Source organism: Myotis nattereri (genome assembly GCF_964212035.1).
Source record: "Myotis nattereri genome assembly, chromosome: 11".
Lineage (NCBI taxonomy): Eukaryota > Metazoa > Chordata > Mammalia > Chiroptera > Vespertilionidae > Myotis > Myotis nattereri.
The window spans coordinates 66,390,414-66,413,335 of record NC_138086.1 but is presented as its reverse complement, the minus strand read 5'-3'; the positions used below and the strand labels follow the sequence as shown (position 1 = coordinate 66,413,335).

The 22,922-nt window shown below is 43.1% G+C and overlaps 1 protein-coding gene across 3 annotated transcripts in view; it reads right to left on the bottom strand.

Annotated features, from left to right (window-relative positions):
* MAGI2 (membrane associated guanylate kinase, WW and PDZ domain containing 2) overlaps positions 1–18,605 on the bottom strand; it is a 1,132,900-nt gene extending 1,114,295 nt beyond the window's left edge. For all 3 annotated transcript variants that reach the window (XM_081102532.1, XM_081102533.1, XM_081102534.1), the window contains exon 1: positions 17,808–18,605. In XM_081102532.1, coding sequence (XP_080958658.1) covers positions 17,808–18,108 — 301 coding nt within the window. In that variant the 5' untranslated portion in view covers positions 18,109–18,605. The remainder of the gene's footprint in view (positions 1–17,807) is intronic.
* Between the last annotated feature and the right edge of the window lie 4,317 nt (positions 18,606–22,922).

Below are 22,922 nucleotides of genomic sequence, written 5' to 3'. Positions count from 1 at the left end.
GTCCTTGTACTCCTGGATCCACAGTCTTTATATTACACTCCTCTGCTTTTTCCTTCCCCTCCTATGTGCTCTAAAAGCAGTATGTCTCTTTCTGCACCATTCCATTAAAACTCATCATTTTAAGGTTAGCTTTGTACATGATTGCTTCTCCTTCTCTTCTTGGGAGGTAGGATCTGACCCGCCCCTTTTTAACTTATTTCTAGGACCTAGCTTTAGCAAAACAAAAAACAAATGCAATTATAATATTGAAAGAATAAAATATATTTATGCGGCAAATACAGAAAAGGCAGTTCAAGACTTTTCCATAACACACACACACACCCTCATACACACACACCCCTAACCTTCTTAGCCATACATCCCAAGTTTAGTTTAGAGCATGTCCATTACTCTTTACTACTAAGCAAGCCTCTTGAAGGAGTAGAATGCAGATGCTATTTCCATTTTCTCATTTCCTGTATACTCTTCAACCCTGTGACCTCTGGCTTTTCTGCACCATCCACTCCAAAGAAATGGCACCAAACAAAGGTAACTTCCATTTTTGCCCAACACAATAAAATATTATAGATGTCTTCTTTCTAACCATTTCTACTGTGTTTTGAAGTGCTGACCACTCACTAATATTAAGACTGCTCTAGTAATAGTTTTAGCTTCCTTCCTGGGTTTCCATGACTTCTTATTAAATGTAGAGGCCACAGCATTTCTTTGCTCTTTTTGCCTTTACATTTTCTCATTGGATTTCTCATTCCCTAATCTGAACAATGAGCCCCAACCACTCTTGTGAATTTGAGACTGGCACATTCAGTTGCCTACCACTCATATTCTTTCCAAGTAACTCACAGTAAATATATCCCAAATGAAAGTACTTTCTACCCAAATCTGCTCTTAGTTGTCTTGGTCCCTATCCAATCATGTGCACTGATAATTTCACCTACATATTTCTTGACTCAATGCTTTCGTTTCCATTGCTACCACCATTGTATAGTTCAAGACCTTAAAACCTCTCTCTCCTCTGGATAACTCTATAGGCTCCTAATTGGTCTAACTGCCTGTTTCTTTCACTCCCTTTAAGTCTCTTTATTGTCCACATGTGTTCTATGAAATATTGTCTACCTTTCCCCTCACTGGGAAAATTATGAACAAACATGACCTTTTCAATTCTGTTCTCAAAACCTTTCAAACATGGAGAGAAAAGCTAGGATAGTGATTAAGAACATTAAGTGGGTTTGAATCCTGGCTCTACTAATCATTACGTAGGCTTTGTGCAAGTTTTTTAAACTCTCTGGATTCCAGTTTTCTTATCTGCCAAGTGGGGTTAATGATAGTACCTATCTTGTAGAATAATCTGATTAAATGAATTAAGATTTATCTGAAGTGTTTAGAACACTATCTGACATGCAGTAAGCACTGCACAAATGGTTGTTGATGATAATCTAATCTAATAAAAGAGAAACATGCAAACTGACCACACTTCCACTACGCTCCAAGCCACGCCCACCAGCCAATCAGAGCGACTATATGCAAATTAACCCAACCAAGATGGAGGCCGGAGCTGGAGCAAGCAGGAGGCTTGGTTGCCCTGGCAATAGAGGAAGCCAAGCTTCCCACCTGCCCTGGCCTGCTGCGCGTCCTCTCAAGGCAACAAAGTTTCAATTATAGAAGATAAATAAATCCCAGATACCTGCTTCTAGCCAGCCTCCACTGGGAGCTTGGGTGGCTGGGGGCTGTGGCCAGCCTGCAAACAGCCGTCAGCCCCTCACCCAGGCTGGCCACACCCTCATGGGGTGAGGGTCTGCACTGGGGGGCTTGGCCAGTCGGCAAACAGCCATCAGCCCCTCACCCAGACTGGCCAGGCACCCCAGCAGGACCTCCCACCCTGAAGGGGGTGTGGCCAGCCTGCAAACAGCCATCAGCCCCTCACCCAGGCTGGCCAGGCACCCCAGCAGGGACCCACACCTTGAAGGGGCTGTGGCCAGCCTGAAAACAGCCATCTACCACTCACCCAGGCTGGCCAGGCACCCCAGCGGGGACCCACACCCTGAAGGGGCTGTGGCCAGCCTGTAAACGGCCCTCAGCCCCTCAACCAGGCTGGTCAGGCACCCCAGCAGGACCCCTACCATGATCCGGAACATCCTTCAGGGCAAACCAGCCAGCCCCCACCCATGCACCAAGCCTCTATCCTATATAATAAAAGGGTAATATGCAAATTGACCCTAACAGCAGAAGGACTGGGAATGACTGGCCACTAGACACACACTGACCACCAGGGGGCAGACGCTCAATGCAGGAGTTGCCCCCTGGTGGTCAGTGCTTTCCCACAGGGGGAGCTCTGCTCAGCCACAAGCCTCCTCAGCAGTGCTAAGGATGTCCGACTGCAGCTTAGGCCTGCTCCCTGCTGGCAACTGGACATCACCCAAGGGCTCCCAGGCTGCCAGAGGGATGTCTGACTGCCAGCTTAGGCCCAATCCCCCAGGGAATGGGCCTAAGCCAGCAGGTGGTCAACTCCCGAGGGTTCCCAGACTGTGAGAGGGCACAGGCCGGGCTGAGGGACCCCCCCACCCCCGAGTGCACAAATTTTTGTGAACCGGGCCTCTAGTAAGAATAATAACAACAATACTTGGTGGCTAACCCTTCAGTTCTATATTATGTCTTGGCCCACATCTAATTCCCCAAACGCATTTATTACTACAGTATATATTGAACTCTAGACTTTAGTACTTTGAAACTCATTTTGTTGTTGTTGTTGTTAATCCTCACTAGGGGATATTTTTTCTACTGATTTGTAGTAGAGTGGAAGGGAAGAAGGAAGGGGAAGGGTGAGAGAGAGAAAGAAAAGAAAGAAACATCTATTGGTTGCCTCCCGCAAGTGCCCTGACCAGGGCAGGGATTGAACCCACAACCCAGGTGTGTGCTCTTGACCAGGAATTGAACCTGTGACCCTTTGGTGCATAATCTGATGTCTAACCACTGAAAAATACCAGCCAAGGCAATACTGCAAAACTATATATCACACTCCTCAAAACTCTCCGTATCAATGCCTCCTTGTTTGTCTGCTCTCTACTCAAGAGTTCTCCATGAAGTGTTGCCTGAAACACTAGGAAAAATCAGCTGCCCTTCTGCTAGGCACAGTCTTTTAAAACATTTATTACATTGAAAATTCATGTTTATAGTAATTACTAAATCAAATATAATAGTAATATATGGAATATATAATTATAATAATAGCAAACATTATATATTATTTATATATATATATATATATATATACATATATATATACACATTATTATATACTAAGTGGCCAGATTATTATGACCACCTGACGTTTGTAGGCAAATTAGCTGTAATTTCGTGCTGAAGTTGCTAGAAGACCAGACCATTATAAATAGGGAATCAGGTTGTTTACCATGACAGTAGAAGTGATTTTTTAATGAAGATATGGGTAAACAATGCAATTTAACAGCCTTTGAACATGGGAGATATAAATACTATATAAGAAATTTTATATATATATAAATATATATATATATATATATATTAGAGGCCCGGTGCATAAACATTTGTGCACTCGGGGGAGAGCGGGTCCCTAGGCCGGGCCTGTGCCCTCTCACAGTCTGGGACCCCTCGGGAGATAACGACCTGCTGGCTTAGGCCTGCTCCCGGGTGGCAGAGGGCAGGCCCAATCCCTAGGTGCAGCCCCTGGTCGGGCTCAGAGCAGGGCCGATTGGGGAGTTGGGGCACCGCCCCCTGTCATGCACAGAGCAGGGCGGATTGGGAGGTTGCGATGCCACCCTCAGTCACGCTCAGGGTAGGGCCGATTGGGGGGTTGGGGCTCCGTACCCTGTCACACACAGAGCAGGGCCGATCATGGGGTTGGGGAGCTCCCCCCTGTCACACACAGAGCAGGGCTGATAGGGGAGTTGGGGCGCCGCCTTCTATCACCCACAGAGCAGGGCCGATCAGGGGGTTGGGGCACCACCACTGTCACACTCAGGGCAGGGCCGATGGGGAGGTTATGGCTCTACCCAGTCACACACAGAGCAGGGCCCGTGGGGCGGGGGGGGTGTTGGGGCGCCACACCCTGTCACACACAGAGCAGGGCCGATCAGGGGGTTGGGGAGCTCCCCCCTATCAGGCACTGAGCAGGGATGATCAGGGGGTTGGGGCGCCTTCCCCTGTCACGAACAGAGCAGGGCGGATAGGGAGGTTGTGGCCCCGACCCCTGTCACACACAGAGCCGCAGGGTGATCAGGGGGTTTGGTCGCTGCCCCCTGTCATGCTGCTCCCGGTGTCAGGAGGCCTCGCAGCTCCGCTGATCCTGGTGCCGGGAGGCCTCGCTGCTCCACTGATTCCAGTGCTAGGTGGCATATTACCCTTCTACTATATAGGATTGAGGCCTGGTGCACGGGTGGGGGCCTGCTGGTTTGCCCTGAAGGGTGTCCTGGATCAGGGTGGGGGTCCCCACTGGGGTGCCTGTCCAGCCTGGGTGAGGGCCTGAGGGCTGTTTTCAGGCTGGCGGGTGACTGAAGCTCCCAACCTGTCCTTTTTTTCTTTTTTTTTATTCTGGGCCAGCTTTAGCTCTGAGGCTTGGCCCCAGCTCTGAGGCCTCCGCTGCTGAAAGCAGGTATCTGATTTGTTTGGGTTCTGTAATTGTAACACTGTTGCAGTCCTGCTCACTCCAGCTCTGATATCCCCCTGCCTGAAAGCAGGGATCTGCGTTTGTTCTATAATTGAAACAATGTTGCGGTCCTGCTGGCTGAAGCCCGGCTGGCTGAAAGCAGGTTTCTGGGGTTTTGTTTAGCTTCTCTATTTGTAACAATGTTTCTTAAACTGCAAGCTCAGAGGCCGGCAAGGCAGGAGGGGAACGTTGGTTTCCTCCATCACTAAAGCAAGCAAGCCTCCTGTTCGCTTCAAGCTGCCTGGATGCCGGCCGCCATCTTGGTTGGCAGTTAATTTGCATATCACCCTGATTAGCCAATGGGAAGGGTAGCGGAGGTACGGCTAATTACCATTTTCTCTATTATTAGATAGGATATAAATTTTTATACAGTATTGAGCCTATTCCAGGCTCTAGGCTAAGCATGTTGCAGGTAATATAAGATTTATTCCTCATAACATCTTTATGAAGTATGTTTGGCATTGATTCCTATTTTTTAAAGGATGAAACTGTTATGCAGAGATGTAAAATAAACTGTTCATGTCACATCTAGTATGAGATAGTGCTGTGACTGGAACCCACACTTGTTTGTCTCCAAAGCTCCACGCTCTTAACTACTACCCTGAACTGTGAAACTCCTGGGGTGGGATCAAGATTTACAGACTATTAATAATTTCTAGATGCAGAGTTTATGTGACTGTATAAACTACAATTCATGTAGAATATGAATACTAAGAACTCCTAGCCCATGTTTCTTCACCAAAATGCTTTTGTTTGTTTGTGTGTCTTTTACCTTTTATTCTGATTAAATCATGGAAGGTATCTTTAAAAGATAAAAGAAATTCATTTTAACTCACGTCACACAGATATACTTCAGGATTAACTACTTAAAGATTAGGAGGTGGTATCTTAATCAAGAGTTATTCACCTTTTTATTACCAGTCTTAGTTCAGTACTTGTTGGAGAATAGGTTAGAAATAAGTGTTGAATAATAAATAAATGAATTCTAGCTCCAGAAAATGGAATTGGAACATTTTTGATGAGTCAGTTTATAATTATACTAGAGGCCCAGTGCACAAAATTCATGCATGGTGGGGGTTGGGGGCGTTTAAAGCCAGCCTGCACCATCTCGCAATCTAGGACCGCTGGCTCCTAATCGCTCACCTGCCTGCCTGCTTGATTGCCCTTAACCACTCTGCCTGCCTACCTCATTGCCCCTAACCCCTCTGCCTGCCTGCCTGAACGCCCCTAACCACTCTGCCTGCCTGCCTGCCTGCCTGATCACTCCTAACCACTCACCTGCCTGCCTGATCACCCCTAACTGCTCGCCTGCCTGCCTAATCACCCCTAACTGCTCGCCTGTCTGATCGCCTCTAACCACTCTGCCTGTCTGCCTGCCTGATTGCTCCTAACCACTCACCTGCCTGCCTGATCGCCTCTAACCACTCACCTGCCTGCCTGATTACCCCTACCTGCCTCTGCCTCGGCCCCGCTGCTGCAGCTTCGTCTGGAAGGACGTCCGGAATGACGTCCAGGAGGCCATTCGGCTGTCCAGTCAAATTAGCATATTATGCTCTTATTATTATAGATTCAACCCTGGATCAATGGCACAGACATTTGTAAGCACTATATAATTCAAAAAATATTTCAAGTTGGTGTTGGCATGCATTGTAGGTATGTTTTTGTAGCTGATTTTATTTCTTATGTTCTATTTTGGATAATGTTAAAATGAATTTGTGTTCCTACATATTTTACTTCAGAATGATTACATTTTTCTGGAATTTAAAACAGAAGTCCAATCAGAGCAATACTGAATGAGGTAATAGAGACATATCTAGAATTTAGCCAACTTTATGTAAGAGAACATACATCTTGATTTACTCTCTAAATAGAGTTCTCTTTTTGAAAGATATTCACCAATGTTCTCCAAAACAATAAGCTAGGAATGAAATACATGTGATTATACCATTTTATAATTGTATCAATCAGAAGATTTCACTGAAAAACAACAGAAAACCAAACTAAATGGATTAAACTATCAATAACAAGAAGTCCTGAGATAGGACTAGTTCTGGGTTCATTTTAGCAATTCACCAAGGGGCCACTAGTTGTTTTTTTTTTCTTTTCGTTTTTTGTTTTGTTTTTTTTTTTGTTTTGTTTTGTTTTTAAATCATTCTGTCCTGCTCTTCTCCACCTATTGGCTAGCTTTCCTCATGATCACAGATGGTTATATAGGTATCTTCCACTTTTCAAACGTTTGTATTATGCCACCTCACTTTTAGGAAAGGCTTACTGTAGTATCTGCTTTCACTACCAGAATGAAATCCAAAGAGAATTTTCACTTTTACAAAAAAAGGTGAAAAGCAAAAATAAAGTTCCACTGTTTGTTTTTCAGCCAGCTGTTACAGAGGCAACATGCACCAGAGCAGCGAGAGCGGCACCACCAAGCTCCTTCCCTGGGAACTACACTCAGCATCTCAGCATCCAGACACCACAGCTTTGAACTGTGTCTGTGAGCATCTGTGCTTTAACTCAATTTGTTTTCTGCATCCATTTGTAAGATGTGTCCTAAGGTATCAGAAAAGGCTAAGAGAGCTCCTAAGGGTGTCACACTTGGCATAAAACAGGACATCGTTAAAGTGTTGCAATCATGATGAACAAAATAGTGTGCATGCATTGAACTTTTGGTCTGGGAACACTCAAAATTTTTCCATATAAATTAATATAATTGCTTCTTAATTTTCTTAATTTTACACCATTTCTGGCTTACAAAAGTTTTCACAGACACCCTCTACTTTCAGATAGTGGGGGAAACCTGTAGTTGCTCCAGGAATCACTGCCACGTGCAGTAACTTTCACAGACAGAATAGATATGCTTGGAATCTCATTTTAAGAACTAAAAAAATTCTCAGGAAGTTCCCACAGGGCTTCACATTACTTTTTCTTTCTTGGAACTAAGCTTTAAGACATTTCCTAAAACAATCACTGGCAAAGAGATGGAATTACCTTGCTTGGTTCAGACTAGTCTAAGTTCATCCCCTTGGGATGAGGCCAACCTGATATGGAACACATGGCAGAGCAGCACGTCAACATGTGGATACTTGAACAAAACTGGCATTTTGTAGGGAGGAGGAGGAGGAGAAGTGCATTCCAGGTCAGCAACCAACAACATCTCTAATAACTTTGCGGTTTTCTAAACTCTGTCTGAAAGCATATTCAATTGAAGCAAAGCATCTCCTTAGTCAATTCTAAGAGAATCAATTTCTCTAAGGATAAAAGTTGTCAAATGCTCTTCACAGTAGATAATGAAGATTTTCCAATTAATTTTAAAAGGAAGACTTGAGATGAGACTATAAAAGGGCATTTTCTTGATTCATACAAGAGGTTACCATATTCTTTGGAGTATCGATGATATCACTAATTTTACATAGTTTTTATTAGTTTGTATGGTATATATGCACTTCACAAAATTCATATACAGTGTTACCCCATAGCAAATTAATTTGATGTGTGCAAAATGGCTTTAAATTTAAAACATTAATATAAGTTAAAAATATTATGTTCTCCATTCCGTAACAAAACCTCTTGGGTTCCATGCTAATTAAACTTAGTTTATCTTGCCATTTAAAATTTTTCAGTAAACACCAGTACCTGTATTTTAGCTAAACAATTGGAAGCTAGGTATAATTTACAGTCATGAGCTGCTTAATGACAGGAATATGTTCTGATAAATGCATTGTTAGGCAATGTCATCATTGTGTGAATGTCACAGAGTGTACTTACACACACCTAGATAGTTTAGCCTAATTGTATGTGCTATACTTTTATATGATTGGCAGCACAGTTGGTTTATTTACACCAGCATCACTACAAACATGTGAGTAATGCTTTGCACTATAGCATTATGACAGCTACAACCTCACTAGGTGAGGAAAACTTTTCAGCTCCGTTATAATCTTATGAGAACACCGTCATATGTGCCCTCCACCATTAATGAAACATGACTATGAGGCACACACATGACTGTGCCTTACTTTTAAATAAATCTTATTTTGAATCACAATATAGCATATATTCATAGCATGCTGGAACCATGCTATGCTGAGACATCTAAATCAGTAAAAGTTTAAACCACTCTGCAAATGTGTTATCAAGTTCATGAATAAGCATGCCCCTTATCTCTGCTCCTTCTTTGGTTACATTAACATTAGAGCATTACCTAGTTATTATGTAGTCCACCAGCCACTTGGTATTGCAAACAAAAACAACCAAAATCCAAACTACTAAATCTGACCTCTTATTTTCACTTCTTAACAACTAATATGTATAAAATATAGAAACCATCTGGGTTAGTTGATTTCATTATGTCTTTATGGTCTCTCATTATTAGAGCTAATAAGGTTTAAAAATACCACTCACATTTGAAAATTAATAGGTGACTATCAAGCTTTCCAGCTAGATTTGTCACACATGGAATATTTTATGTAATTCTTTTCCCAAAATATGATTGTTCCTTCACATGCATAAATGCCTTTCTGGGACTACTGATTTACAAAACTGGCATTGAACCTTTGTGCCGGAGTATATGTTCCATGTATACCAAGAAGCAGAAGACATGTGATGATAGAGTGACTCTTCACCCTGAACTGAAGAAAAGGAAAGCATGGGTACTTCCAACCAAAAGAGGTCCAGCTATAGCTAATGCTTCAGAAGAAATGCAAAGAAAGAAGGTTTTAGTCTTTTAACTGCAGATGGGGAAGAGCATCCTGATAACAGTCTTGCACTTCCAGAGGGGGACCAACTTCTTTCTGTCGCTTTAGATCCCAGTCCTACCACCAACAACATGGCCATCCACAAAGCACCTGGACTTGCTAGAAAGCTAAGATAACAGTTACTCATGTTTAGGTGCTTTGGGAAATAAGCCAAGACTTTAGGAGCTTTTAGTGACCCTTTCAGCTTAAATTCCAGATATTTTTAAAATAAATGTTGTCTAATCAAGAATTGCTTTAATATCCTTACATCACAGACCGCAAAGAAAGGGAGACCAGGGTCAACTGTGGACTGATTAGAATGCTCCACAGATGCAACTTTGGACATTTCATATTTCTGAAGGTTTCTCGTGCTTGCAATCCACCTAATCAGATTTTGACAAGCTAAGGTATGTTGCTAGATTAATCTGTGTTTATACACATCCTTGTATTAATATATATACTCCAACTAAGTATGTACCTTCATGTGTACAACAATACAAGCTACCAGGATAAGCAACACTGCTCACCTGTAAAATGAAAAATAATTGTTAAGAATATAAATAACTGTGTGTTTTTTCACTTCGGATTTTTACTCAGACATTCTCTGTGATCTCTTAAGTGATGATTTAAAATAAAAACAGGTTTTATGCTACTCATAATCCATTTAAAATAATTCATTTTAACATTTGGGAAACTCGTTTTAAGAAGCTTCTTCAAACACAGTGTAATGTGAAAAGCAGATAAATAAAGTATATATTTTGTGTGTTTTTTAATTAAACAAGTTTGATTTGTCCTACTTCATTTCATAATCACTTCATAAAATCTATCATTACTTATGAAAAAGTCTCTGATTTCATGTGCATGAGTTTCATTAAAGACAGTTAAGAAGTTCAAACAATCCTCCCACAAATATCTTCCATATAGCTTTTACTTCACACTATAAAGGGTTAGATTTTCTTCTGTCACATGTTTGTTTTGAGCTATTATTGGATATATAATGACTGTCATGGTTTTGACAGTGAATTTTTTAAGTAAACCAAAGTAACTGAAAATGACAAGACTTGACATGAATTCATGTAACAATTTCAAGGAGAAATGTTTTCCAAAATTGAGCAAGCCATACAATGATTTCAAATATTAAAAGAAATTTAATCATTCTTTTAAAATATCCACTCATTGGCCTACTAGATCCTTGAAAGTAAATTCACTGGATTCATTTGAATTAATATTCAATCAGTTGTCAAAAAAGGAAACATTTCTGTTTCTTCTAGACTATATAAAACAGTTAACACTGTATATGAAAATTAACATAAATTTTTAAATGTTTTAAAAAATTAATCTTCAAATAAAGTCTTTTATAAAAGTTGATAGCATGTCAATAAAATTCAATAATGGAAGCAATTACTAATTATCTGTTATGATACAGCAGATACATATCCTTATACAAATATTTTATTACAATTTAACAGACACATACCCATCTATGCAAGTATTCAGTAATTATAAACCCATTAGTAAATGATATATATAACACTAATTATAATTTATTTTCATTACAGGAAATATCACAGCAGTCCTTACTGGAGACAAAAAAGAGGGAGCAGGGAATGGAATGAAATAAATAAATAAATACTAATTTTAAAAATCACAATACTAAGAAAATTTTAAGACCTTATCCCATACTTCTTATCATGATAAAAAAGCAGACTATAGCTAAGAAATATTTTAAAAATTAATATTGGACACTGGAACTTCAAGGCAGAGGTTTCTCTTGAATTCTAAAATAGGATTAATTCAACTAAAATGCTAAAATCACTAGGGTGCTGGTAGTAGATATATCGTTGGCTGCTTCTTCTTGAAAGTGTTCATATAGAGAATTATTTATATTGAGCTATTGTTATTCTCCCAAGTGCAAAGTAAACTTGTAGAGGAATTTTTATGTACTTTTCTCTATTGTACATTGTTGGCTGTACTTATGAATTGTTTTATTATTGCTCTTCTTTGTGACCTACTTGATTTCTAGCTGAGAAGTAAAAGTTCTGTCTTAAAATATAATACTGACATCTAAATATAGTCACATGTAAAAAGTATAAATAAATTCCTAAACTTAAAATTAGTGAATTCTTATAGGATTTCTATGTTTGTCAAGCCTAGAATAAATGATTCACCAGCTATTTAGGAGAAAAGATACAGGTACAAAGTGAATAAATTACTGGGTGAAAATAAATTATGGCTAAAGTATAAAACAGCAAATCTTTTACATAAAAGCAGCATCAATGGGAGTTATTTTTAAAAGGTAAAAATATGTTCCATTCCACTTAATTGCATTACTCTTCATATTAATGTTTTTCAAAGTAAAGCATTTATTTTACTTTACAGAAAAACTTCCAGAATATTTTACTTGCAAATTACTCATCCTATTAATTAGTCAACCATTTTCATAGTTTTCAGGTAGTCTTCAATTAAGAATAAAATATCTTGAAAGTTGAGAACATGTCATAACGTCACTAACTCAAAATAACCAATAAGTTCAGAATAACATTTATTAACATTTACATAATGCTTATATTCTGCCAGATACTACATCATTTAAACGCATAACTTACTTAATATTCCCAAGTTACTATTACTACCCCAGCTAGATAACTTGCCTCCATAGCCAACACTCAGTGGTATACTGAGTATTCAAATCTAGACAGTCTACCAGGGAGACTATACATTTACCCACTAATCTATCCCATCTCTAGAGGGATAATTCAGCCTGGGTCTACTCTTTTGAAAGCCATTGTTTTCAAGCAGTCAGGGTTAGCAAATGTAACTTGTTGTTACGCATTATGAAAGCGAATGTGTGAGTTACAAGCAACTAAAAGAAAACTGAGCATAATAAACACTGGTACGTCAAAAGATTGTACAGTATAAATGTTAAGAGTAGAGATGATGGCACTTAAATAACTTTAACTGTAGTTTCAGCCTGAGATCACTCTCAGTCTAAACAAACACATAAAAAGCCAACAGTCATTTTAACATTCAAGGTCATATCATTTAAATTACATACACATGCTGAAAAACTGCAATAGCACTCCCCACAAATTATGCCCAAAGACAATTGTCTCATTAACCTTGTTCTAAAACATTAAAGATAATTTATTATAAAATAGTTAACTGGTCAAATTGTTCAACCAACTTCATTATTAGTCAATAAAATTCACAGACCTTAAATTTCTATGCAGAAATCAATCTTTACTGGAGAAAATTTTACATAATTTATTTTTACCTTTCCAAATAAAAAGTAGAGGGGTTTAACTCTATGATTCTAGCCTGATGTCAGTCAAAAATAAAGTATGACAATAAATGTAGATCTACTTTCCTTTAAAGGCATCTTTGAAAGGAGCAATAGGAGGGACAGCAACGTACATCTTCTCCAGAACTGAATTTCAAAGGCCTTCTTCGGCCTGTTTTCCACATGAGAAGAATTAGAGAACTTTTTGCCTTTCATTTTCCATTATGAGAACCTAAATGGGCCAATAAGTCCCGGCTATGTAGGTCCCCATGTGGTAGATGCAGCAGCAGCTATAGTGTGAGGAATGTAGGACACAGTAATCTGTGCAGCTGACTTCTGTGAACTGTAGTGGCAAATTTAAGAGAAAAAAAAGGAAGGAAAAAAAGAGAAAAAGAAAAAACTTTAGCACTTCAGCTAAATCACTCAAAAAACTTCCTTCAACTGGGTCTGCTGCATTAATGAGATCTTAGAACAGAACTGCTGATTTAGAATTAAATACTTTGGTGAGGAGCTTTACTATCATGAACTAAAAAGCCAGAGTTTATAAAAATAATTGGATGTGAAAATAAATGCTATTTTTTACATGAATCATCACTCTAGATTAAAAGAAGCTTAAATTAAAATGGAATCCTCTGAATTTAATTAAATGGTTTTTTAAAATTGTTTTAAAGGCACTTGCCGAAACCGGTTTGGCTCAGTGGATAGAGCGTCGGCCTGCGGACTGAAGGGTCCCAGGTTCAATTCCGGTCAAGGGCATGTACCTAGGTTGCGGGCACATCCCCGGTGGGAGATGTGCAGGGGGCAGCTGATCGGTGTTTCTCTCTCATCGATGTTTCTAACTTTCTATCTCTCTCCCTTCCTCTCTGTGAAAAATCAATAAAATATATTAAAAAAAAAAAACCCTAAAAAAAAAATAAAAAATAAAGGCACTTAAATAATGTAGAAAACTACATCTATTTTGTCTAGTAATTCAACTCTTTAAAAATTGTGGTAATTTAAAATTATGACAACTCTAATGTAAAATTAGCCAAAAGTAAATAAAATTTGAGTAAACAATGTAATTTTATCTGGTGCACATTTTATCAATATTCTTGTTATTCAAATGTCTCCCCTCCCCCTTTTTTTTTTTGCAAAATCTGCTTAGTTTAACTGATTTTGCATGTAGTTTTATATACTACCCAATGTTTGAATGAATATTCAAAAAACAATCATCTCATTATTGTTAAAGCAATCATCTCATTATTTCTAAAAAATACAACTACTAAACAAACCACAGTCAAACTTTTCAGCTACACTAGTTTATTGGCTCTCTAAAAATAACTCTGAGCCAAAAGTTCTTACATATTTTTTTAGCAAGTGAAATATGTAGTGAAACCCATGACAAACACACTATATCTAAGGTGCTGAAAATTTCGCTTTGCCTACAATGGTAAGTAAAATAAACATTTATTATTTGATAAGGGAAAGTATTATTTCAACAAGAAATAGTATATATGAATTATCACATTTATAAGAATACTACTGCCCAGTGCACGAATTCATGCACACTGAAAGGAAATTAATTAGAATATTTTAATATCGCTATTTGCCCTTTCTCTATAATAGAAGTGTCAACCAAATTCATGATCGACAATGATAGATGGAAACACATGCATGTGATTGACGCCATTGAGAGCTTTATATGTATTGTGCCTGTGTGAGTCAATTTAGCCATATATATATATATGTGTATATATATATATATATATATATATATATATATATGAATAAACTTGCTTAATTAGACCTGCTTTCTGATTTAGCTAAACTTTTTTCCAGCCCAGTGAAGCACCCCGACTTCTCTTTCAGGTAATTGTCAGCAACACAGCAGCAAATATCAACAAAAAGCAGATTATTATTGTAGGTCACACAGGGAGAACAAAGGGTAAAATATTTAACTGCAGCAGTGTTTGACTATATTCTGCGCAGTGAGAAAACCTAAAGTCATTCTCAAGGTCCACCATTTCTTACTTCTTTTCAGTCGAGTCAAGTTTCTAAGCTTTCTAAATCTCCGTTTTCTGGCTGAGAAGAAAATAGGATTCCACCGAGTCTCCTATCTACCTATTCCAGGATTTCCGTGAGGGTCAAATGAGATGAGGCACGGGAAAATGCTTCACAGACATTTGGTTAAAATGAAAAATGTTTGCACCTGGCTATAAAGCAAATCGTGTTCCTGGGCTGAAGAAACTGCAAGGAGGCTAGTAGTTTAGGAGAGGAAGCCAGGCATTGCTACTTGCCATCATTACCCAGACGGACACTAGCATATTAACCTTTAATATATATATATACAAGAGGATTATATTTTCCACAAAAGCTAAAAGAAGCTGGTGTTGCTTAGTGGTTAACTGTTGACCTATGAACCAGGAGGTCAAGGTTTGATTCCTGGTCAGGGCATCTGACTGAACTGGGAGCTCAATCCCCACTGTGGGGCATCTGGGGGGCAGCTGATCAATGATTCTCTTATCATTGATGTTTCTATCTCTCCTCCCTTCCTTTCTAAAATCAATAAAAAAATATTAAAAATACTTTTTTTTTTAAGCTAAAAGAAGGTGTTTTTCTTTTTTTGTTTTTTTGTCAGTACTGACTCAGAAGGTGAAACAGGCTCCTGTGGAGACTCTGTGAATATCATTACCAGCATCATCATCAATGACCCAGGGAGGCCTGGAACTGTGGGTTCATACAGAATAAAAAGAACTTTCCCCCTAAAATCCCTTTATATGCATATGTTCCAAGGAGTTCCAAAAGCAGTAATCTTACAAACAAAATATACAGAAGTTAAGTGATCAGAGACTACCTTGGACGGAATCATGGCAAGATTTAAATGATAACTAGCCTAGGTACCCATCTTTCACAGGAATTTATGGCTTATGGTCACTTAGGGCTCTTCATAAACACCCACATTGATGCAGGTCTCATGAATTCAAAATACAGCCCACAGATGTTTGGAAAGCTCTGTTAGAAAGATCATCTTCTTTGTTAAGATAAAGATGCTTTATCCTTTAAAAAAAATATCCCATAGATCCATCTTAGTTTTGTCCTGTGGAGTGTTGCAGGATAGTCAGAATTCCTTTTCTTACCTGATAGCTTTCATGCCCTTACTTAACTTCTAAAAGTTAAGTCTTTCCACTGGATTTTATGGAAGTGAGCTACAATACCCAAATAATCCCCCTTCCTTTATTTTCTGGTCACATTCTTGCTGCTAGAGTTACATTCTGCCAAGGTCCGTCTCAAAAGGTAGTGCTCATTATAAATACAACATTAAAATGTGGTCATCACTGCAAACTCCAATAGGACAATCACCTCCCTCGTTAGCATACCATCATTAGTCAAATTTTAAAATGCATTCACTTTTGCAACAACTTTCTACTACAAATACCAAGCTTGTTGCCAACAAAACCATGGTCATTGATTATGTAGTGGATTTCCTGGACTCACACCAGAACTTCACACTTATATCTATTGCTATAAAATAGTATTATGCCATCAAATATGTTAACACGAATCCCTGTATTTGAGGCTTGTGTCATCTTGAAAAATACCAAAATGCTCTATTTGCCTTCCTACCTAACTCATACTCTTCAGTTTCACAATTTGAGCAATGTTGACCTTCAAGTCACTGTTTACATTAGCCTTTCTCAAGTCATCATCTAATAACACTCAAGAATCTCCAAGGAAAACATTTTCTTGTATGGCAATTTACATTGAAGAAATTTCACCTGAGACATCGCTTTTCACTTGTTTACTTTTAAAACTGGTTTTATAGAGAACATCTCCCTAAGAGTGTGTCCTGACAGTTCCTCTGGAAGTGAGACTAAGTGGTTGTTCAAAACACAGGCAATGATGTGCTCAATTCCATCTCTGAGGCAGGACGAACAAGGTCACACCACCAGCAAACCTGTCCATGGATAAGAACATGCACATAGACACACAGGGCACATGTGGAAAACAACGGTACACTACTTTAGTCTAGTCAGAGTTGTCCTCTTTACAAGAAACTTTTGCCTCCCTCTTTCTTCCCTCTTTCAAGACCGTATTTTCAAAGACAATTCATTAGTGAGAGTTCTGCAAGATCTCAGTCTCTATACGTCCCCATCACAGCCTTCCAGTTAACTGAAGCTCATCCATGTGGCAGGCCTGAGCTTCCCCATCCAGCCCCTGCTCAGATACACGACCCCGCCTCCCCCAATCCGACGCCAGCGGAGGGTGCAACCACAGAGAACTTCCACTCCAACGGGGCAATCCCCGCGTCGAGTACATTCGGGTGACCGTGTCTCTCCTCCAGACACCGCACCGCTAGAACCCCTTCCTCGAGCCGCGCCTTCCCTGCGAGCCTGCTCCCGCGGGCCAGCTCGGGGTGCGCGCCCGGGTTAGTCAGTGCGCACGTGACGCGCGGCGCCCACATGACACGGCCATGGGCGGGGGAGGGGGTCAGAGCGGCGAAGCGGGGAAAAAGTTCGGGAAGACCGGTCCCGGCGCCCAAAGCGGTCGGTCCCCTCCGTGCTTGGTCCAGTGGTGGCTCAGGGTTCCCCAGGGGACGGCTGCGGATCAAGGCACCTAGGGTCCAGCTTCCCAAAAACGGGGGGGGGGGGGGGGGGCGGATGTCGGGCGCAGTTCTCCTCTCTCCCCGCCACCTTCCGCTCCTCTCCGCCCAGCGGGTGATGCTGCTGCACCCTCAATTGCTCCTTCCTCCCCTTTCTCCCTCCTTTTTATTTCCCCTACTTTCTTTCCTCCCTTCCGCCCTTCCTCCCTTCCCTCCCTCCCCTGAAAGCTCTCCATCCACTGCGGGCGCTGCCACTGACGCACATTGAATTTGCCCCCGGAGCTCGCCCGCATCTCCGAGGTCAGACACCAGGCCGAGCCCCTTCCACCGGGCGGCGAGTAACTGCGCAAACAAAGTTGTACGCGGCGCCGAAACCTGCCCTCGCTCCCAAGGCGCCCCGCGTTCGAATCCTGCGCCAAGCTCCCCGGCTCAGCCGGTGCAGCCTCGACCTCACCGCACCCCCGGGCAACACACCCCCTTCCCGGGCGAGCCCACCCTCCCGGCGCCCCGCGCCCCCGGCGGTCCGGCCGCCGCGCTCACCTTGCTTGACACACTTGAGCCGCAGGGGGTCCTTGCAGTGTTTGATGACGGCCAGCACGTCCCTGATGGTGAGCCCCGCCACGGGGGTCTCGTTCACCTCCAGCAGGAGCTCCTCCGACACCAACTTGCTGCCGCTCTCATAGGCCACCTTGCCGGGCTTCACCTCCCCCAGGTAGGGGAACTGGCCGTTCTCCGCGCCCCCCTTCAGCTCAAAGCCCAGCTGGCCCTCCGGGTTCCTGCCAATGACACTCTCGTGGACTTTGCTGGTCCAGTGGCTTTTCTTTTTCAAGCTTTTGGACATGGCAGTGGGGCGAGTCGCCTCGGCTCCTGAGGGGTTCCTCCGGGGCAGGGGTGTGGGCGGTGAGAGGATGAGGATGGAGGAGCCGGGGTGGGGGGCCCAGAGGTGAGAAGAGCGGACTTTGCTTTCCTCCCACCTCTGTTCGGCGCTTTCCCTCTTCTTGGGATGGAGTGTGGACGCGGACGGGGAGGGAGGAGCGGGGCGGCTGGGCAGAGGTAGGAGAGCGGGGTGAGGTGGTGCTGTCCCTGGAATGACACTCAAGGCTGTGGCCCCGCAGCGGAGAGCAGCGGCGGCGGCGGCCCGAGCGAGCAGTAGCGGAGCGGGGAGCGGGGAGCGGGTGGGGTGGGGGTGGTGACGGCGGGCAGGGATGCCGGGGGCCACTCCTGCGCCGTGCGAGTGGGAGCGCGCGCCTGGGTGTGTGGTGTTAGCTGATGTCCATGGCAGCTGCAGTGGCAGCGGCGGATCCGCGCGTGTGTGCGTGTGCGTGTGGTGTGGTGTGTGTGTGTGAGTGTGTGTACTAGTTGTACTGTATGGGCAGGAGGGGAGGAGGGGAGGAGGCGGCGGGAGCCGGCTGCGGGAGGAGGGGCGCGCGCCTGCCAGGGGGCCGCTTCGCCGCCGTCTCCGCGCCCTCCCTCCGCAGCTTGACCCGGTAGTGAAGGCGGAGAGAGAGGCAGGCCGGGGCCGCCTGGCAGCCCGCGAGGGGAGGCGGGAGCGGGGAAGGAGGGGAGCCGAGGCCCGGCGCGGGGAGGCCGGCAGGCAGGCAGGCCGGGCGCCCAGGGCGGACCTGGCTTCGGCCTCCCAAGCGGCGAGTGGAGCTGGGCTGCGGCGCGGAGAAGGCGCCCCAGATCCCGTGGGCGCGGGCCGCGCGGGAGCCGCACGGCGAGCCTGGATCGGAGCGCGTCCGGGGCCCGCGCGCCGCCCGCCCCTGCGCGGGGTCCCGCCCGGGGAGAGCCGCCTGCGGGGCCCGGGCGCGGGGAGCCGGGGAGGCCGGCGGAGGGGCTCGCAGTGCAGAGGTTTCGACTCTTCCGGTTTCCAGCCGGACTCGAGGCAGAGATCTCAGAATTCCCCCTCGAGGGGCAGAAAGTTCGAGAGCTGCAGGCTGGGCGCCGGAGGGGGACGGCAAAGCTGCACCCCTTTCCCGGGACGGGGCCTGAGCGCAGGGCGGAATGGCTGGTGAAAGGCGATTCCCGGGAGCGAGGGGAAGGGGCTTCAGGTTTCCTTGTTGGAGGAGCGGAAAGGGGCCGCGGGTTGGGGGGCTGGGAGAGGGGTGCGGTGAGCAGCCTCCTGGGAGAAATGGACAGTTTAACCCACGCCCTGGAAAGCCCTCCGACTCGGACCTGTAACTTGGGAAGAAACCTTAAGAGGGCCTGGCCCCACCACCTCCTGCTGCAGAGAAGGAGAAGAAGGTTTCGAGGGTGGACACTGCGGCCCATCGGGGCCGGATCTCAGCTCGCGGGCCGCCACCAGGCTCCTTAACCTCCAGCAGGTCCTCGACCAAGAGGAGAGGTGAGGCCAGGGGCGCACGGATGCTGGAGGGCTGCCGATTTCCACTCAGCCGCGAATTTCCTGCGAGCTGTTAGGGGTGATATTCAGCGTTTTTGTGACTGGTAAATGATTTGCACTTGCTTTACTTTCAAATGATAACTTTAAGACAGAAAAGGAATCGCACACCTACTCATCTCCTTAACGCGTGAAAAGCACCGAGCAGTTAGGAATCTTCATGTCTGAGATGAAGATGGTGTGGGAGGCAAGCGGGATAGTTAGAAATGTTTTGTCAACCCAAACAGAAAGGCCGGGTTTGGTTTCAGGCCCTGCTACTTACCAAGAGTGTGATCTTCAGTGTGTTGCTTGACCTTTCCGAGCATCGGTTTCCGCATTGGTTAACTAGGGTTGGAAGGACTCATCCCGGGATAAGAATGAAATCAGGTTAATGCATGCAAAGTGCTTGCCTGACACAGGTGGGTAGCACTTAAAATGTTAATTTCCTTCCTTTTTCCCCTCTCAAGTGTAACTCATTATTTGGGGAAAAAGGTGAATCAGATTTAGTCAGAACTGGAAGAGATATGAAAGAGAGATGATTTGTTTAACCATGTGTCTCTTTTCACTTGAGAAACCAGATCCCCAGTGAGTTGGCTGCCACTGATGAGGATTATTCAGTGAGCCAGGGGCGGTGCCAGGATCTGAAACCAGAGCTACAGGCAATGCCCAAAGAAGTCGGCTTTTAGCGTTATAAGACACAATCCCAAGTGGAAATTGATAATAAGAACTAAATAGTTATTTTTAAACACCAATTATAGACTAACATGTATGGGCAATACTAGTATTTATCAAGTTCTAACTGCATGCTAGATGTTACCCCATAGGCTTTATATATATTAATTTATTTCTCCTGACATCTTAATAAAGAAGGTACTCTTACCATCCCCTTTTATAGATAAGGAAATTAACTTTTGCAAGCCTGAAAATTTAGCCAGTGGGGAAAGTAATATTTGCACTCAAGTATTTTGGCTCCAGACCTGGTCTCAATCACTGCATTGTCCCTCTCCCCTTGCGCTTACAATGTGTCATACCAGTGTCCCCAAAGGTTTGGTCTGCGTTTTATTGTAGGGATAATTAGGAAAAAACAAAACAAATGGAACAGGAGTTTGGAATAAAAGCGTTTTACCCTCTAGAATCCAGGAAAGTCATTGAGGGGTGTGTCAGCTAATTGAGTGTTTCTCAGCTCCTAATTCTTCTTTGCCCTAAGTTGTGATTTTAGAGTTAGAACCTATGAACATTTCTTTGATGTTATTTGGTATGGTGTTAGGACTTGTCAGTAGAAGGTGCCAGAGGGACCCTACATAAAAAGGGGACTTCTCTTCTTGGTTCCAGTGCTTTTCTTCTTGCTTCTATGGTGTAGTGGTGGGTGGCTTTCTGGCCAGTGATGGGCAAGAAACCAGTGTTTTACACCCTCCAGTAAGTTTGGTGAGTTCTCTAGTGTGTGGCTTCCCATAAGCCTTGCTGGAGTCCCAGGGGGTAGTTTCCTAGCACATTTCACTGGCACCCCAGCTGGTGGTTTCCTCACCAGCCCAGTCTGTGACACCTCAACCAATTTTTTGGCCATCAAGTGGGCCGCAGGCACATTATTCCCTATGAGGACATGGGTGGGGATTGGGGAATTCTTCTAAATTATCCCACACCCCTGGAGGCACCCGGGACTCTGGCTTCCCTGACAGCCCCGGCTTCTTCGTCTGGAAGATTGTCTGAAAGGATGACCAGTCTAATTAGCATATTACTCTTTTTTTATTATAGATTTCTCCTGATTTCTGTCTCCTGACTGGTCCTTGACTGATACAAGGCTAAAGAGACCATGTAGATCATGTAGAACACTGGGTGGAATTTTGTCCCTGGAGTCAGAAGTTGGCATCCTGTCTTTAGCTGTGCAAACTTGACTAAGTCACTTAAACTCCCAGAGCTTGTCCCCTCATTTGTAAAAAAATGTATGACAAGGTTTTGTGAGCATCATGTAAAATTTGAAAGCACTTTAATTACATTTAGATGTGAGTGCACTTTAAGCCTGTAAAGTGCTATCACAAGTAAAGGTGTTAATTATCAGTATAGGAACAGGGTAGCAAAGAAGAAGATTTTCTTTAAGAAAAAAATTGCTTGCATTCTGGGTACTTAGTTTGTTTCCTGGCGGTAAAAGCAGCATTTTCTCTAGGATTTGTTCTCATCAAGTAAATATATTATTGGTTGGTTGGTTGGCTGGTTGGTTGACTTTGCCTAGCTTTTCAAAGATAAAAATAATTTCTAGTCTCAAGTAGTTCAAGTTTCTAGCTCTATGAAAAATACAACTACAATTGCAAACATTTTGAAATGCGAGATTCAGACTAATTTGGTTACTTTCTAGTCTGGTATCCTTCATATTTGCTTTATTTTTATTTTGTCTCCTGTACCCTTTCTGGGTATAATGTCTGTGTCAAGAAAGAATTATTTCATTGCTGAGCACTCTATGTGTAAAGCATGGCACTAAATATTGCATGCTATTCCAAAAGAAAAATAGTTTAGGAGTCTTAAATGCTCAAGAAAGAAAAGCATGTGTGCATTCAATCTTTAGAAGAGTTCTCTGAGGTAAATGCTTATGGGAGATTCTACCCCATCCCCTTGGATCCCTCCGATTGGGTCTGGGTGCCCTTCCCCCAGCTTCTGTGTTCTTTTATTTCTCACAGCCATCCCCTGCCACTCTCTTTGGAAGATTGCCCGAAAGCTCCTGGATTCACTTTGCCTTCAGGCACAGACAGCCAGAGAGAACCATCTGGGAGTTCACTTCCCTCCCAGTGCACCTTTCCCAAGGACTGCCCTACGGAGCATAAAAGCCCAGCCCTATTGCCTCGAATAGTAAGAAAACTTGAGATGTCATTTATACCCCAAAGCTCCCCTGCAAGATCATGCTGATGCGAGGGTTTTGCCTGAAATCGCTTCCCTCCATGTCTTGCTTACTCTGGTAACTTAGGTATTTTTTCCTGGAGGCATTTCCTTAATAAATCATGTGCACACAGTCCTCATCTTAGGGTCTGATTCTGGGGACCCTGACCTACAACATTACTATTCCTTTTTACAGACCAAGAAATGGAGGTTCAGGTGTTTTAAACTGCCCAAAGTTACTCTCCCAATAAAAGGAAGGAGTTTTGATCTGAGCCAGGTCTGTGTGACTCTAAAGTTCCTATTCCTAATGCAGTGTTACTTTTCAAGAACCTCACACTGAGTTTTAATTATCTAAATAGAAGTGGACACAAAATGCTGCAATTGATGGATGGACAGATTATTGCATCCCTATA